At 55.0% G+C, this 18125-nt stretch overlaps 1 protein-coding gene across 1 annotated transcript; it reads left to right on the top strand.

Annotated features, from left to right (window-relative positions):
- The first annotated feature begins 9050 nt into the window (after nucleotides 1-9050).
- On the top strand, nucleotides 9051-14803 carry SLC7A4 (solute carrier family 7 member 4). Its single transcript, XM_066609835.1, has 4 exons — nucleotides 9051-10032; nucleotides 11975-12657; nucleotides 13500-13608; nucleotides 14607-14803. The coding sequence occupies exons 1-4, from the start codon at nucleotides 9051-9053 to the stop codon at nucleotides 14801-14803; spliced, it is 1971 nt and encodes a 656-aa protein (XP_066465932.1).
- The last annotated feature ends 3322 nt before the right edge of the window (nucleotides 14804-18125 follow it).

Raw genomic sequence — 18125 nt, 5'->3', positions numbered from 1 at the left:
CTGGGTTTGTGCACCAGACAGGGAAGCCAGCACTGGAACCTGTTTCTGGTGTCTCCACACACACACACCCGAGGCTTTTCTGGTGTCTACACACACACACACACCCGAGGCTTGCAGAGTGCTTTCTAGTCAGTAACCACCAGTTTAATTATGCAAGACCAAAACAGGTTCTTGCCCTGGAGCTCATGGCTGGAGGAGGGGGAGAAAGGGTGATGGGCTGGATGCATGAAAGTGCAGCAAGCTCTATGTTTCGTGTATCTCCCAAGCGGACCCCCTAGTTTGTCCTCTAGGCATGTGCTCAGATGTCTCTTCACACATAGGTTCTGCTGTTGACACCCACATTGCAAAGGGTTCACTTTACAATCAAATCACTTTCCAGTGGACTCTGTTTAGTTAAAAAAAAAAATGTTTGCTATACGAAAAGTTATTCATGTTCCTCGTGATGGGTTCATGATTGTCACCAACAGGACCTTGTTGCCAATCAGCAATGCAAATACAGCGTGTAATGTGTGGAATTCCTTGCCACAGGATGTGGTGGTGGCATCTGGCCTAGATGCCTTTCAAAGGGGATTGGACAGACTTCTGGAGGTAAAGTACATCACAAGTTGTAAGACATGGTGGGTATGTGCAGCCTCCTGGTTCTAGAAGTAGGCTGTCTCTGAATGCCAGATGCGAGGGAGGAGCCACAGGATGCAGGGGTCTTGTGTGCTCCCTGAGGCATCTGCGGAATACAGGAAGCTGGACTAGTGGGGTATTTGGCCTGATCCAGCAGGGCTCTTCTGATGCTCTTATGTTCACAATACGATGGTGGCTCCAGAACGGACTCCCATTCCCAAGTGGGTTCCACTCATCAAACGTCACCAACTGCTTTTGACTGGAAGGCCTTTTGACTGTTTTCTTATCATGCTCTTAAATGGGGTTGCCCCACAGTTGTCTCCAGGATCCTTGGCGAGATTTGGAGATTTGCTGATGGGGGTCAGTGTACAGCTGAATTTGACTCAGTGGCTTCCCCGAAAAGAAGAACCAGCAGCTCCGTCACCGTGATGCTGAGATGAGGCAGGTGCTGACCCTGCTTGCTGGCTCAGTCCCAGCTCTCTGGGTCAGTGTTTTTCTTTCTTGCCAGGAGGCATGTTTGGAAGGCTTCCAAAACCAGGCTTGCATCTACTACATGGCCTCCGGCATTGAGAGCTACTTTTGTTTTCCTGGCAAGGGGTCTGCACCAATGGGGGAGGGGGCTTGCCGGGCTGACCCTGCAACTTCAGCAGGGTTAGCAGAGCCCCCATTGTGCCACCGGAGGGACAATAGGAGAGGCCAGCCCCAACCCTTTGGCCTAGGAAACACCCCCCCCGCCCCAATAATTGTGGCAAACCACCAGTATAGATTTATCTTCAGTGAGTTTGTCTAATTGTTTTTGTCACAAGACAGAGACAGCAGGAGAAATATTCTGTAATGGGGGGAAATTAGGATTAAAATAACACTATATATACTGCACAAATACAAGCAGGATTAAAATAACCCTGGTGTCTGAACGGATTTTTTAAGTGCAGGAGGGGAGATTCCAGCAGGGCATCAGGAAGAAATTCTTGATGGTCAGGGCGGTTTGGCAGATTGCTGGAGGGGGTGGAATGCCACTCACTGGAGATCTTCAAGCAGAGGCTGGAGATGCTCTAAGGGGATTTTCTGCAGCAGGCAGGGGGTTGGGCTAGATCAGGGGTGCCCAAACCCCGGCCCTGGGGCCACTTGCGGCCCTGGAGGCCTCTCAATGCGGCCCTCAGGAAACCCCCAGTCTCCAATGAGCCTCTGGCCCTCCAGAGATTTGTTGGAGCCCACACTGGCCCGACACAACTGCTCTCAGTGTGCGGGCAACTGTTTGAACTCTCGCATGAGCTGTGGGATGAGGGCTCCCTCCACTGCTTGCTGTTTCACATCTGTGATGCAGCAGCAGCAGCAAACGAAAGGCCAGCCTTGCTTTGTTCAAGGCCTTTTATAGGCCTTGAGCTATTTCAAGACCTTCATTCATTCATATAAGTTTATCTTTAATATATTCATTTATGTAAACTTATGTAAATTTATTCAAATTTTAAATGTAAATTAATTCTTTTTTCCCCTGGCCCCCGACACAGTGTCAGAGAGATTATGTGGCCCTCCTGCCAAAAACTTTGGGCACCCCTGGGCTAGATGACCTGGTGGGTCCCTTCCAACCCTGTGACTTAAATGCAAGTCTCCAAGTATGTGACTGGACACATTTCTTCCAAACATGGGACTGGCAGCAGAGCTCGCCAGTGCCATTAAATCCAAAGACAGGATGTCCTGTTGCCTGCGATATTCTGCCCTCAAAGGTCTTCCCTGGTTCCAACCCGTCCCTTCCTGCTCTGTGCGCCCTCCTGCTCTGGCCAATCTGGATGGGCAGGACTGACCAGCGCTTCCTTGCAGTAAACACTGCAGTTTGATAATCCAGGAAACTCCTGCTCCCCCCCCCCCCGCAATCCTATCCACACTTTCCTGGGAGTAAGCCCCATTGACTTTAATGAGACTTACTTCTGAGTAGACATGTATAGGATTGGGCTGCCAAGCTGCAATCTTATCCACACTTACCTGGGAGTAAGCGCCATTGAATATAATAGGACTTACTTCTAAGTAGGCATGCATAGGATTGGGGCCCTTCGCCACTTAAGGGACTCTGATCGAGGAACTTGGTGTGATCAATGACAGCCCCATCCTATGCATGTCTACCCACAAGTCAGTCCCACTGTATTCAGTGGGGCTTATTCCCAGGCAAGTGTGGATAGGATGGCAGCCTCTGAGCCCCAGCGCTGCATGCCTAATCAGAAGTAAGACCCATTGTAGCAATGGGGCTTCCTCCCAGGCAAGTGGGGCTAGGATGGCAGCCTCTGAGCCCCATCCTACGCATGCCTACTCAGCAACCTCAGTGGGGCTTCCTCCCAGGCAAGTGGGGCTAGGATGGCAGCCTCTGAGCCCCATCCTACGCATGCCTACTCAGCAACCTCAGTGGGGCTTCCTCCCAGGCAAGTGGGGCTAGGATGGCAGCCTCTGAGCCCCATCCTACGCTTGCCTACTCAGCAACCTCAGTGGGGCTTCCTCCCAGGCAAGTGGGGCTAGGATGGCAGCCTCTGAGCCCCATCCTACGCTTGCCTACTCAGCAACCTCAGTGGGGCTTCCTCCCAGGCAAGTGGGGCTAGGATGGCAGCCTCTGAGCCCCATCCTACGCTTGCCTACTCAGCAACCTCAGTGGGGCTTCCTCCCAGGCAAGTGGGGCTAGGATGGCAGCCTCTGAGCCCCATCCTACGCTTGCCTACTCAGCAACCTCAGTGGGGCTTCCTCCCAGGCAAGTGGGGCTAGGATGGCAGCCTCTGAGCCCCATCCTACGCTTGCCTACTCAGCAACCTCAGTGGGGCTTCCTCCCAGGCAAGTGGGGCTAGGATGGCAGCCTCTGAGCCCCATCCTACGCTTGCCTACTCAGCAACCTCAGTGGGGCTTCCTCCCAGGCAAGTGGGGCTAGGATGGCAGCCTCTGAGCCCCATCCTACGCTTGCCTACTCAGCAACCTCAGTGGGGCTTCCTCCCAGGCAAGTGGGGCTAGGATGGCAGCCTCTGAGCCCCATCCTACGCTTGCCTACTCAGCAACCTCAGTGGGGCTTCCTCCCAGGCAAGTGGGGCTAGGATGGCAGCCTCTGAGCCCCATCCTACGCTTGCCTACTCAGCAACCTCAGTGGGGCTTCCTCCCAGGCAAGTGGGGCTAGGATGGCAGCCTCTGAGCCCCATCCTACGCTTGCCTACTCAGCAACCTCAGTGGGGCTGGGGCCGCGGGGCCAAGGCAGGCAGAGGCTCAACCGGTCGTCCTCGCCCTGGACGGCACCTGTCGGGCGTGTGCTGGAGAGAAGCCCGGGAGGGCCAGATGGGGGGGGGTGGGGGGGAGGCCTGGGGGGGCGGGCGCCCTGCCCGCCTGGCGCCTCCCTCCTCCTGCCCACCTGGCTCCAGTCACCAGGCCGGGCGTGACGCAGCGCTGCCGGGCAGGAGTGGGAGGCCCGCCGAGCCGGGCGCCGCGACCTGGGCAGGCGCAGGTAAGCGGGGGGTCCTCCGCGCCCGGCCAGCCGCCTCGCCCTGCCCGCGGGGGGCCGGGAGCTGTCCGGGGCGGGGCGCGTGCTGATCCTCGGCCTCCAGCCGCATCCTGGCGGGGGGGGGGGGCTCCGTCCCTGCTTCCATCAGGGCAGGTGGACCCTGTCCCCGCGTCCCCCCTACCGCAGGGGGTTGGCTTCCAGCAGGGGCGGGGGGGGCGGCTGCAATGGCGCTGCAGAGCCTGTCCGGGCTGCTGCAGCAGCAACCTGAGCATGTGCAGAGTGCCGCCCAAGATCCGCAGCCAGCTCTATGCACACCTGTGGGGGGTGGTCGTGGAGGCCGCACTGCTGGGGGGGGGAGGAAGTGACTGGGCTTCTTGGCCTTGGCCCCCCCCTTTCCTCTCTGTCCTTCCCCAGCCTCTGCTCATGGGGTCTTCTGGGCCAATGCAAGAACTCCAGCCCAAAGAGACCCATTGGGGGGGGGGGTCTCCATGGGTAAGATGTTCTGGGGCCTCAGAGGGGCAACCCAGAGGCCAGCCCAGCAAATCCACAGAAGGTCTGGCCCATGGGGCAAGGAAGTTCTTCCCTGCGATGAAATGGATGGTGTGGGGGCCCAACTCCTGCAGGTTGGAAGTAGGCTTGTGCAGGAGACTGTCCAGGCCAACAGCACCTCTCCCCCCCCCCAGAACAAGTCATTCCCTTCCTTTGCCAGCCTTGGGGGTTCCCCACATCCAGTTCCCTGGCCCCACCTCGGTTGTCCCTACCAAGCAGAACTTGCTGCCAACGCCCTCCACCTGTTGGCACAGAAAAGGTTTTCCATGTCCAGGATGCAAAGAAAAGGGTTTGGAGGCCCTTTTCCAGAGACAGCTCTTGGGGGGCTCACAGCCAGTTCCAGCGACCTGCCATTTATGTGTGAAACGTATTACACAACAAGCCCAGCCTCTTAAGAGCTGGTTGTGTTTCTTTTTTATGCCTCCGAATAACAAAAGATATCAATCAGCTGGCATGTGCCCCCCACCACATGTCAGTGTGTCCAGAGCAGTTCACAGCAAAGCAAAATGGAACCATCACCCATTCAGGGGGCTGAAGCGGAGACTGCTGGGCAAAACGCTCATCGGGAAGGATTCAGGAACCATTTGGTGCAGAAGGAAAAAGGACATTTCAGGGCAATAAAAGAAATAGGTGCAAACAGAGGACACCCTAAGAGTGACGTGGCAAGGAGATGAGGAAGCTCCCAAGGAACAAGCACACAGGTCTGGAGTATCTGAGTAGGAGGGAGGGCAAGTCCCCCCCCCACACACACTTGCACTCAGATCCACGTCTTGAGAGCCTCACAGGCAAAGGAGAGCAAATTAAATGAAAACCAGACAATTGTCCTCCTCAGCCTCTGAGATTTGTACTAATGGCTTCTTTGATCTTTACCAGAAGCTCAGGGTAGTGCACTGAATTGTGCACTCAGCACACGCACTGAATTGTGCAACAACCCTGTGAAGTAGGCACACGCTGGTCCAGAGTCACAAACCTGAGTAGGGATTTGAAGCCGCATCTTCTTCCCCAACAAAGTCCAGTGCTTGGACCACTAAACCACATTGGTGCTTGGCTGAGCCAGCCTTATGTGTCTGACGGCACAATCCTAACCAGATCTACTCAGAAGTAAGACCTATTTTGTTCAGTGGGGCTTACTCTCAGGAAAATGTGGTTAGGATTGCAGCTTGACTTTTGTTGCAATTCCTGTGCTTTTCTGCTGGGGGGGGGGGATGGCTGCAGTTTCTATTGCTGGTGTGGGAAGGTTCTGCTGGTGGCCCCCAGCCTCAGTAAATCCTTGTTCCCTACCTTGCCAAAGGTGGTCATAAACATTGTGGCAAGTGGGTGTGCCGACATGCCTTTGCTGAACCATCTTCAGCAGGTATCAGTCCTAGCAGTCACATCTGGAGGGGAGGGGCAGGAGCTGCATCTTGAAACTGACACCCTGGTGTGTTTGGGCATCTGAAGGCTTGCAAACCTTTTTAAAATTGTGTGTCTGTGTGGTGTGTGCACGCACACACAGGAATAGGCAAGCAACTGCCCCTCCTTCACCCATTCCGCAGACAGTCTTTCTCCAGGGCTGCATGTTGATGTTTCTTGGGCACCTTCTTGGACTGTGAGCCCTTTGGGGCCAGGGAACCATTTCTTGAGTACGCAAACCGCTTTGTTCACTCATTTTTGTTTGAAAAGTGGTATATAAATATTCTTAATAGAAATAATCCTTGTGCTTTCTGTTACCCTGGCTGTATTTTTTGTTTTTGTTGCTCTTCTGTTCAGTTGTTCCTTAGATACAGAACAGGGTGCCTTTTCTGCATGTTTTGTTTAACACAGGAAGCAGCCGTGTCAATGGCACCCGGGTCCACCACTCTCCTCTCCATTTCTTGTTCCTCTCCATTCCTCTCTCCCTTACTAAATCCACGGAGGAGGAGGTGTGCCAGAGAAGGGGGCTATTTCATGCAACAATGCATGAGGGGGCAGCATTTGGACCATCATTGCAGGCTTTGGATACCTTGAAGAAAAGCATCCTGTTCAGCTCAGTCCTCACCAACTTTCCAGCACCAATGCAGCCATGCCAAATGGGCATGCACTGCATTCTGGGAGGGAGCAGGGCCCATCAGAAGGGGGTAAAGGGGGGTAATTTGTACCCAGATCCAGAAACCAAAGGGGGGCCAGAAATTTCTGGAGGTCTCACATTTTCCAAGCTCACACAGACTAGCTTTCCATGTGGGATGCTGGAGGCTGCCACAAACTATAAGTACTGGGCCAAGGAATACGGACATGACACTCCGCAGCAGTGATTTTCAACCTTTTTTTTGTCTCATGGCACACTGACAAGGTACTAAAATTGTCCAGGCAGACCATCAGTCTTTTGACAAGGCACACCATGCTGCTGATGGGAGGCTCACATCTCCCAATGGCCCTACTAATAAATGACACTCCCCCAAACTCCCACGGCACACCTGCAGACCATTCGCGGCACACCAGTGTGCCATGGCACAGTGGTTGAAAATGGCTGCTCCACAGTATCAAATCTGGGAGGAAACTGGCCTGCTATGGTAGCTCTTTGGCTCGCGGATCCACTTGCCATGAAGGCATGTCTATTTGCTCAGGGACACAGCTGTGGGACTACAGCTGCAGAAGTATGTTTTGGTCCACACTGGACACTTGCCATTCTAGTGTGACCCTAAATACAATGGTGTTTATTTTCTGCAGTGATTATCTGCCTTTAAAATATTCTAGAGAGATTTAAGGGTGTGTTTGGTTTTCCGTATTGCCGTACATAGCTGCTGATGCTACATAGGTGGGTAGACCTGGGCTCCAAAGACTTTCCTGGTTGTCACCACCATCCCCCGCCTTCAGTTGCTCCCTCCCTGCCCCTGTTCTGCTAATCCCTGTCACCCTCCCTCCCTCTGTTCTACCCCTCCCCTCCCCATGGGAGGGGGTGCAAAAGAAACTTTGTACCCCCTGATAAAATTCCTCCCAGAGGCCCTGGTTGGGGGGTGGGGGTTGACCTCCTCAAGGTACAGACCGTTTATTCTTTTACCTCGGGGCTGCACTTGCGGCTGCATCAGCAATGGAAAGTTGGCTGGGATTGGGCCCATAATTGGTTGAGGTTTGTGGGTTAAATGTTGGCTGATCTGTCTGTTATTCAGTTACGGACCTTGCCCCAGTGGTGCTCCAGAGTGCCACCCCCCCCAATCCAGATACTTATCGAGCTGCATAGAGCCTCGTGTGGCATTTGGAGCCTCTCCGAACGCCTTCTGAGGCTTCCGACGCAGTCTTAAACAGTACTTCTGGTTTCCTGGAAGCATTTATTTATTTATTTATTTATTACATTTATACTCTGCCTTTCTCCCCAAAGGGCACCCAAGGTGGCTAAAGACCATGTAACTTAAGTACTGTACTTAAGTATAGGCAAAGATCCGCGTGATGTTTGGGACCACTCAGAAAGCCTTCTGAGGCTTCTGACGTTATCTAATTAGCACTTAAGTCTTAAGTACTGCATAAGATCGCTTTCTTAAGATCGCTTGTGAATGCTTTCCACATGCGCTGCCTCCGACGCATTCTCGGCATCACCTGGCAGGACAAAGTTCCTAACAACACAGTCCTGGAACGTGCTGGAATCCCTAGCATGAATGCACTGCTGAAACAGAGATGCCTGCATTGGCTCGGTCATGTCGTGAGAATGGATGATGGGCGGATCCCAAAGGATCTCCTCTATGGTGAACTCGTGCAAGGAAAGCGCCCTACAGGTAGACCACAGCTGCGATACAAGGACATCTGCAAGAGGGATCTGAAGGCCTTAGGAGTGGACCTCAACAGGTGGGAAACCCTGGCCTCTGAGCGGCCCGCTTGGAGGCAGGCTGTGCAGCATGGCCTTTCCCAGTTTGAAGAGACACTTGGCCAACAGACTGAGGCAAAGAGGCAAAGAAGGAAGGCCCATAGCCAGGGAGACAGACCAGGGACAGACTGCACTTGCTCCCGGTGTGGAAGGGATTGTCACTCCCGGATTGGCCTTTTCAGCCACACTAGACGCTGTGCCAGAACCACCTTTCAGAGTGCGATACCATAGTCTTTCGAGACTGAAGGTTGCCAATACAATACAAACTGCTTAAGATCATGTCAGAAGCCTCAGGCTTTCTGAGTGGTCCCAAACATCACGCTGATCTTTGCCTGTCCCCAGAACAGCTTTGAATTTTGGGGTTTTAGAGGTAGCCTCTCTCCGAATGCCAGAGGCAAGAGGGATGCAAATATCTTGTTGTCTTGGGTTCTTTCAGAGGCAACTGATGGGCCACTCAGATACAGGTGGCTGGACTGGAGGGGTGCCCTTTGGCCTGATACAGCAGGGTTCTTCTGACCTTTTCTGACCGTTTTCTTCCTCACCAGTCTGAGCTGGGCTTGCTCCTCCTGGGGTTCCTGTGAAGAGCCGGTTGCCCACCTCCCTGCCAAGATGGTGAGCCGCCTGCCTCGTTCGGTGGACCTGGCCCACTTCTGTCAGAAGCTGAACCGAGTGAAGACACTGGAGGCCGACATGATGGAGACATCCCTCAACCGCTGCCTCACCACCGTAGACCTGACGCTGCTGGGCCTGGGGGGCATGGTGGGCTCTGGCCTCTACGTGCTGACTGGTACTGTTGCAAAGGAGACTGCTGGCCCAGCCATCGTCGTCTCCTTCATCATTGCTGGCATTGCCTCTCTGCTGGCCGCTCTCTGCTATGCTGAATTTGGTGCCCGGGTCCCCAAGACGGGCTCAGCCTACATGTTCACGTACATCTCTGTGGGCGAGATCTGGGCCTTCCTAATTGGCTGGAACGTCATTCTGGAATACATGATTGGTGGGGCGGCTGTCGCCAGAGCATGGAGTGGCTACCTGGATGCCATCTTTGACCACAAGATCAAGAACTTCACGGAGACCCACGTGGGCAGGTGGCAGGTGCCGTTCCTGGCCCACTACCCTGACTTCCTGGCCTCCAGCATCCTGCTGGTGGCGATGGCTTTCATCTCCTTTGGGGCCCGCTTCTCCTCCTGGCTCAACCACATCTTCTCTGCGGTCAGCATGGGGGTCATCCTCTTCATCCTGGTGATGGGGTTCATCCTGGCCAGGCCTCAGAACTGGAGCACCAGCGAAGGGGGGTTCGCCCCCTACGGCCTCTCGGGAATCATGGCAGGCTCCGCCACCTGTTTTTACGCCTTTGTGGGCTTTGACGTCATTGCCACATCCAGCGAGGAAGCCCGGAACCCGCAGAGGGCCATCCCCAGAGCTATCGCCATCTCCCTGAGCCTCGCGACTGGGGCCTACATCCTGGTGTCCATGGTGCTGACACTGATGGTGCCCTGGCACTCGCTGGACCCCGACTCAGCCCTGGCTGATGCCTTCTACCGGAGGGGCTACTCCTGGGCAGGATTCATTGTGGCTGTAGGCTCCATCTGTGGTAAGGCTGGGCTGGGTCTGGGATGTGTGCCTCTCCTCCGCTCACGGCACGGCCTTACGTCACTTCCTGCCACTCCTGCCAGTCACCCACTGCTTGTCCTTTCAACATAGCACACGGCCAATGATAGTTGCTTGCCTTGTTTGTGCAGAAGCTAAGCAGGGTCAGGCCTGGTTAGTACTTGGATGGGAGACCACCTGGAAATACCAGGTGCTATAGGCTTATACCAGAGTCTTTCCATGCCTGATCTCGTCTGATCTCGGAAGCTAAGCAGGACCAGGCTTGGTTAGTACTTGAATGGGAGACCGCCTGGGAATATCGGGTGCTGTAGGCTTCTACCAGAGTCTTTCGAGACTGAAGGTTGCCAACCATTGTTTTGTGCGTGGACTAACCAGGCACAAGACTCTGCTAAGAGTTGCAGCCTTGCCCTGCCCTGCTGTTGGCACCCTGGGATGCTGGGTACACGCTCTCAATCTTGGTAGAGCTGAAAAAGATGCAGAAGGCAGCTAGGAAAGAAAAGCACTGGTGGCTTTCTGGTGTAGAAACTGAGGACAACGTAGGAGCTTGATAGATAGAGGTGTTCTTAAACGTTTTTATTTTTTTACAGATTTCATTTTTTCCTAAGGAAGGAAAGTGAAGATGTTGTGTGTTTTTATTCCAAGGGCACATTTTTAAAATAAATTATTATTATGCATTATAACTGCTTTAGAAATGTACTCAGTCGGTGATGTAGTGGTATAGAGTCACCAGATGTAGCCACAGTCATTATCCAGGCGCTCCCCCTACCCCAGTCCGGCCCAACCAGCCAACAGTGACCAATATGTAGAAGTGTGTTTTGTTTTGGGGGTTTTTGTGTTGTTTTTTTACAAAATTGAGAAGCGCAGAAAGTGGCGTTATGTGTTTTTTTTTGTTAGCACACACACCAAAAAAAAATCACACCTCTATTGATAGAGGTTTTGAAAACTGAGCGTGCCGTGGAGAAGGTGGCTGGAGAGAAGCTGTCTCCAGGTTCGGCGGGGGTGTGAACATAAGAACAGCCCCTCTGGATCAGGCCAAAGGCCCATCTAGTCCAGCTTCCTGTATATCACAGCGGCCCACCAAATGCCCCAGGGAGCACACCAGATAACAAGAGACCTGCTTCCTGGTGCCTTCCGTTGCATCTGGCATTCTGACATAGCCCATTTCTAAAATCAGGAGGTTGCACATACACATCATGGCTTGTAACCCATATTGTAACCATAGGCTGTCGTCATATAGGCTGACAGAATACGTGTCCGGCTGACTTGCTCATAAGAACATGAGAAGAGCCCACTGGATCAGGCCATAGGCCCATCTAGTCCAGCTTCCTGTATCTCACAGCGGCCCACCAAATGCCCCAGGGAGCACACCAGATAACAAGAGACCTCATCCTGGTGCCCTCCCTTGCATCTGGCATTCTGACATAGCCCATTTCTAAATTTCTTTTCTGGGCCTCCATGATAGGGGAGCAATCAGGGAGAGGAGGGTGCCTTGGGGGCTTCCCAATTGGGGCAGCTGAGGGCACTAGACAGAGCCTGGACTCTTCTTACGCTCTTCACTCAAGGCCATCTTGGCAGGCGGTTCAGAGCAGGCAAAGGAAAATCTTCAGCTTCAGTGGGCTGCCAGGATGCAGGAGGGCCCCTGTTTTTGGTGGCTTGGGAAAAGAATTAGCTCCCCTCAAGCCCTGCTTGGCTGCTGGGAGAAGTGGGGGGTGCTGGACTAAGTGGATCCTCCATATGCTCTGCCTCAGAGCAGCAGTCCAGCCAGGGCAAAGTTACCAATGGGAGGGGGATGAGCGCCCTTGCTCTGCCCCAGCAGGTAGGCCTGGCGGTCTTAGCAGCACCTACTTCAGGGCTGTTGCTCCTCAGGCAGCTCTGGGGGGGAACAGTAGGCGGGTGCCCCCTGACCTCTCCCTTTCCCCCTCCAGCAATGAACACCGTGCTGCTCAGCAACCTCTTCTCCCTGCCCCGGATCGTTTATGCCATGGCGGAGGACGGGCTCTTCTTTCACGTCTTCTCACGGGTGCACCCTCGCACACAAGTCCCGGTGGTGGCCATCGTGGTGTTCGGCCTCCTCATGGCCACCCTGGCCCTCATCTTTGACTTGGAGGCCCTGGTCCAGTTCCTCTCCATCGGCACCCTTTTGGCCTACACCTTCGTGGCCGCCAGCGTCATTGTCCTGCGCTTCCAGCGGCCCAAGGCGGAGGTGCCCAACCCTGCTGCAGGGAGCGAACCCACCCGAAGCCCCACCGAGAGCATCGCTGGTGCCACGGAGCCCAAGGAGTACGAGTCATTCTCCGACAAGCTGCACCTGGTGGGGAAGGAGAAAGAGGCCAAGAGCCAGCGGGAACCAGGGCAGCTCAAGGCAGCCTTTGAGCCCTACCTGGACTTCCTCAGCGACTTCTACCCGGGCGAAGTGGTCACAGTGGCCGTGGTCGTCCTGATGGTGTCGGCCCTCTGCTTGTCCTCCATCCTGGTGTTTGGGCAGAGTCAGCTTCACCTGCCCACCTGGAGCTACGTCTTGCTGATCCTGCTCTTCAGCCTGGCCTTTGTGGTCAGCCTGCTCCTCATCAGTGTTCACGAGCAACAGCAGGGCAGCCGGACATTCCAGGTAACCAGCGCCAGTGCCAAAGGGGCACTTTGCCAGCTGTCCAGTCCCAGAGGTGTAACACCTTGTCCCAGGACTCCAGGCATAGCTCCTCCTGGCTTCTGCAAAGGCTGGGAGCCTGGTCTGCCCCTCAGGCTCCACCCAAGATATGCATCTGCAAGCTCCTAATGTTGTTCCCCCCCCCCCCCCAAAAAAAAAACATGCCATGTCTGTACTTGCTCCAGCAGTAAGTTCAAGACCAGAAAGGGCCAACCCGTTCACACCACCCAGTGGAGGTAGGAGGATCTGGGCTGGTGTCAAAAATGGGCATGCAATGCGGCCTTGTGCAGAGTCAGACACCATGGCAAGGAAAAGACCACAGCCACCTTGCCTCACAATGCAGGCGGGGATGGAACCAGGAGCCTTCCCCAGGCTAAGCACATACAGGTGTGCATCACTTAATGACGGGATACATTCTCCAATCCCAGCCACGCCCAGCCACAAATCCTCCACAACAGTTGAAGCCCAGGGTGGTGGTGCCACCCGGGGGGCAGGTAGTGGGTGCCATGGCGGGGCCAGTGCAAGGGGCCCCAAGAGCCTGGTGCCACCACTGCCAAGATTCCTTCTTGACAATCAGTAGCAAAAGTTCAGGTGTCCTTTGCTGGCTGCCTGCAGTTGTTGAACCATCTTCCCGTAGATGTGCTGCACTTCCAGTTGCCCTCAGTGGTCCTTCTGACAGCCTTGAGGACTTTGGCCTCTTCCCATTGTGACTCTGGGCCCCAGTCTTTTTTTATCCAGTGAACAGGCTGCGGATGGGTCTCCCTCAAGGCCCTGACCTCAGATCATGGCCTGCTCTTCTTTTCCAGCTGCCGCTGGTGCCGCTGACTCCCGCCCTGAGTATCTTCATCAACCTCTATCTCATGCTGAAGCTGAACTACATGACTTGGCTGCGCTTCTCGGTCTGGCTGGCTGCAGGTGAGGCAGGGAGTGGAGAAGGGGGCGTGTTCTGAGCAGCCTCAGTGTGGCCCCACCAGGCATGAACTGTGGATCTCTGGCACTGAGGCAGCAGCTGACCCAAGATCTCCTGGTGTTTGAGACTGCACACCAGAGAGACTGGTGGGCTAGAGTGTCAGGGGAGTGGAGGCTGTCCCATCACCTGGGGACCTGCCAGCCTCCACTCCTCTGACACTCTAGCCCACCAGTCTCTCTCCTTCACACTTCTGCTTTGTCCCCCAGTAGCCTCTTCCTTCCTTTTCCAGTTCAGTGGAAGTGAGCAGAAGAACTGAAGTGGGCATACCCTGCTAGTCTGCTGCCTGAGGCGCCTGCTTCAATTGGCCTCATGGGTGGGCCGGCCCTGCCACCTCTCTCCTTCACACGTCCTCTTCCATTCCTCCTATTCAACTTGGCAAGAGCAGCCACAGTGAGCACCCTGCAGGGCAGGCTGGCCAGAGACCTCCCAGTATGTAGGGCAACGTGCCAGAGCCTCGCACCCCACCCCCTCCAAGTAGCGATGTGCTAGCCTCCTCCTTCTCCCACACCCTGGACTGGGAAAGGAAGAGGAAGTGTGGAGGGCAGATGTTGTTGCTCCTGAGGGGGAGGAGGGAACCATGGCAGGCAGGTGCAGCCAGCAGAGGAAACGGGTTTTCTCCAGCAGGGCAAATAGGATTTCCCAGGAGAAGAGTGCAGGGGAAGGAGGTCCAGGGAGTGGGGGCAGCAGTAGCCCTCCCCCATATGCTCCCCCCATGCCTCAAGTCCCTCTGGGACAGCTACATTCTAAAAAAAGGGGGGCAATCCAAAAGGGGGTTGGCCACCACGTCTTCAAAGGAGTTTCTGAACGACAAGCACGTCTTCCGGACAAGCAAAGAATCAGATCCAGATCTGTTGTATTTAGACATGGTTTATCCCTTAGCATTATAATGTTGATGGTTCATCTCTCTCTCTCTCTCTCTCTCCCCCCCCCCCTTCTGCACCAGGCTTGCTGGTCTACTTTGGCTATGGCATCCGGCACAGCAAAGAGAACCTGCGGAACTCCCAGGCACCTGCCGTCAGCGCCCGCTATGTGGTCTTTCCGAGCAGCAGCCTGGAGGAGACTGTTCAGACGGTGCAGCCCACCACGCTACCCTCTCAAGGCTTGGAGGAGGAAGCCATGGAGGAGGACGCCAAGAGATGATGTGGAGACCAAGAGGGGACCCGTTGCCCCATTGCTTGGCTGTCTGCGGTGCCCTCCACCCGTTGCAGCCAGGAGGCCTTTGGGAGTGGCAACCTGCTGCCAAGCAGGCAGGCGTTCCCTGTTGCTGTTTTCCTGCCAGAGCCCCTTTTGCTGTTGCTGCCAGGCCGGGTGCATCTGCCTGCTGCACAGAAACTGCTACCCCCTGTGCACGACCATCCAGCCTGGAGCCGCAGGGCATCCTTCCTGTGTCACAACCGACAAGGCGACCAGAAGCCACCACTGTGTTGTCAGCCCTTCCTGTAGTCTCCCTGTTGCTGCTTCCTTCCTCAGGCAGGGCCCAGTCCCAGCGAGGCCCTCCTTCTAGCTGCTCTTCCTTCAACGGCAGCCGCAGAGGCAGGCACCACAGGTGGGCTGTGCTGGAACCACTGGGGTTGGTGGTCCTGACCTCAAGCGAAGTGGGGCAGGCACCCAGAGAAGAGGCTTCAGGCTTGGCCCCCACTGGACACAACGCACTTTCTGACTGGGGGGACAGTTCTCTCGAGCCGCCTCAGACCCAAGATCGGAGGAGCAGAAAAGGCGACACTCGTGGGTCGTGCTGCATGCCTCTCCCTGCACACTCTGGTGGACGTGTGTGGTGACCATGCAGGTTCAAGGGTCAGATCTCCAGGCAGGACCTGCTTTCCCACTGTGTACTGGCTTCCCTGTCCTGCACCCACACCCTTGCTGCACCCAACTGCTTGGTGTCCCAGAGAGACCTGCCCAGGGCTTGCTCCCCAGTAGTGAGGCCTCTTTCCTCTCAGATCTCAGATGGTACAGAGGAGGGTGGAGAGGGCCGGGAAACAAACTTCAGGGCATGACTGCCAAGGGGATATTTTTCCTCCAGCACAGAAGCCAGGCAAGCAGTTCAAGACCCAGATAACTCCCTCCAGGCAGATGCTCTGCCATCTCCAGAACAAGGGGATGTTGAAGAACATCCTTCTGCCTTGTTCAGGGCCAGCAGATGGCATCTTGGGCAGTGGACTGGTGGCGCAGGGAAGGCCCGCCTCCACCCCCCTGTGCATCCACCTGCACTGCTCTTCCTTCTCATTCAGCTCCCTCGATCTGAAAGGGGAGAAGGGAGTAAAAGAGGTGGAGTGGAGAGAAGCCTGCTTCATTCAGTTTCCAGGGTTGAGCCGCCCTTCATGTCTACCTCCAGGGAGCCACAGGGGCAGCCTTTGGCTTGTCATCTCAGCCACTAGGAGGTCTTAGGCCTGCCCTGACTTTACCTGCAGGCAGAGGTGGTCTGACCCGGGATGCCACCTGCTGCCCTCTTCAGTCACTGCCTCCACACAAGGAAAACAGCAACAAATGTGCTGGCCATGCAGAGGAAAAACCAGAGCTCCGCACTTCCAGGTTTGGCAACAGTGTGAGAGAAATATGGTCAGGAGGAAAAATGATCCTCTTCTTCCATCGGTGGCAGGCTTGGGGGGCAAGTCTCACTCAGTGTGACACCCCATTGGACCCCTAGTGTCTGCTGCCAATGCAGCTTGCATCAGCTGGCCTCATGGATGGGACTGGCAGTGCTTGCAGGACCAAGCAGACTCCATGAAGCTACCCTCCCCCCCCCACACACACACCCAGCCAAACCACTCTGGCTTGTGCAGTCCTTGTCAGACTTTCTTGACCGACTCCACAGTTAGACGCGGGCAAAGGGGGCAGGCAGTGACCTCTGCATTTCTTGGCTGGATTAGTGGTTCCCAAACTTCTCTGATAGGGAAGGCACATGCCTGAAATCTGGATGTCAACTTAATAAAGACTTCCTCTGTGCGTAAGGCTAAGAACTAAACATTGTCAGGCGGGCCCCGCCCACTGTGCTTCTGCTTGAGTCCCTGTTCTAGGAGTGCCTCTTCTAAGAGCAGGAAGTCTTGCAGTATTGATGCAGCAGAAGCACTGAAGCCATCTTATTTCACCCAATGCAGAGAGACCGCAGCAAATCTGTGGAGGATATCTGGGCAGATGCCAGGTCAGAACACTGACTCACACAGAGGTGTAGCAGGCAGGCTGTTCTGTGTGTGGCCGTGTTAGGCTCACAGGAAGCTTGCATCCGTGCATTCCTTAAGGGATGCAAACTACTGAATAGGCCCCTTCATTCTCCCTGCCCCAAGTGAAACTGCCACCCACCTGGTTGCAAGCTGCAGAAGGTCTGAGCTCCTGCAGAAGCACCAGCCGAAGGGCCCCGTTCTGAGCAAACTCTGCTTGGGCATTCAAAAAAAGACCCCCCTGCTCTCCTATTCTCCTTGCTCTGCCTTTTTCTGTGTTCAAAGGTACCTCATCAAACTGCCGAGCATTTGCTCCCCTGTGAACCACAAATCAGAGCACAACCTCTTTGGGTTCACTTTGCTGGGCTGGGAGGGTTGCCTTGAGAAAAGGGGCAGCATATCACACATGACTACAGAGCCACCTCCAGCAGCGATCTGTGTGGGGGGGGGGGGTGTCCATGTGCTGCTTTCTTGACAGTGGTGGCAGAGAGCCAGTCTCTTTCAGTTTACACTGTAGTAACAAACTAACCCCTCCTCACACACACACATGCTGGACCCGGATCTGCTGTCACAAGGGTCTCCTGTTCTCCACTCCATTGCTGAGACAGGACAGCTAAAGGGGTGGAGAAAAACAAAGACAAGGAGGGCTTGCTGGAGAAAGGGCACGGGTGTGTGTGTGTAACTCCAGAGGAAAAAGGAGGGTGTCAGCACCCATCAAAGTACCCCCATGCAGATGGGGGAGCATAACCCTGGGCCCTGTTACCCTGCACATGCCCAAACTTGTCTGATCTGGGAAGCTAAGCAGGGTCAGGCCTGGTTAGTACTTGGATGGGAGACCGCCTGGGAATACTGGGTGTTGTAGGGTTATACCATAGTCTTTCGAGACTGAAGGTTGCCAACCAACCTGCAGGCAAAAGCCTGTGCTTGCCTAACCCCCCCCCCCATTGCATTGCAGCTGCTTGCAGCCTGATATGTGTCCCTAGACTTTTGGAGGGGGGGGGGCGTTTACTGTATATCCACACACCTGCCATCTGTGAATCTGCTGAGTTCTACGCAGGGTATTGTGCTGTCTGCCCACCGCTCGCTCACTCGCTCCCATTTGCTGGCTGCCTCATAGCAAGCTGCGCGTGGCCATCGTCACTGACAACATTTTCCCGCACGCTGCGTTCCTGCTGTGCGCGATGGCTTGTGGCAAAGGTGCTGGTGTAATATAAAGGTGTGTCAGTTCTTGGGCTCCAAGTTGGCTGTGCTTCTTTACTGAGAAAGCTACCTTTCTGTGTCCATCTGCTAGCTGCTGGCTTCGC

The sequence above is a fragment of the Tiliqua scincoides genome, chromosome 14, assembly GCF_035046505.1.
Source record: "Tiliqua scincoides isolate rTilSci1 chromosome 14, rTilSci1.hap2, whole genome shotgun sequence".
In the NCBI taxonomy this organism is placed as follows: Eukaryota; Metazoa; Chordata; class Lepidosauria; order Squamata; family Scincidae; genus Tiliqua; species Tiliqua scincoides.
This window is presented reverse-complemented; position numbering and strand designations above follow the sequence as displayed.

Coding starts and splice junctions, on each gene's coding strand:
- SLC7A4 (XM_066609835.1), top strand. CDS start 9,051: ATGGTGAGCCGCCTGCCTCGTTCGGTGGACCTGGCCCACTTCTGTCAG. Junction 10,033..11,974: donor GGCTGTAGGCTCCATCTGTG/GTAAGGCTGGGC, acceptor TTCCCCCTCCAG/CAATGAACACCGTGCTGCTC. Junction 13,609..14,606: donor CTCGGTCTGGCTGGCTGCAG/GTGAGGCAGGGA, acceptor CTTCTGCACCAG/GCTTGCTGGTCTACTTTGGC.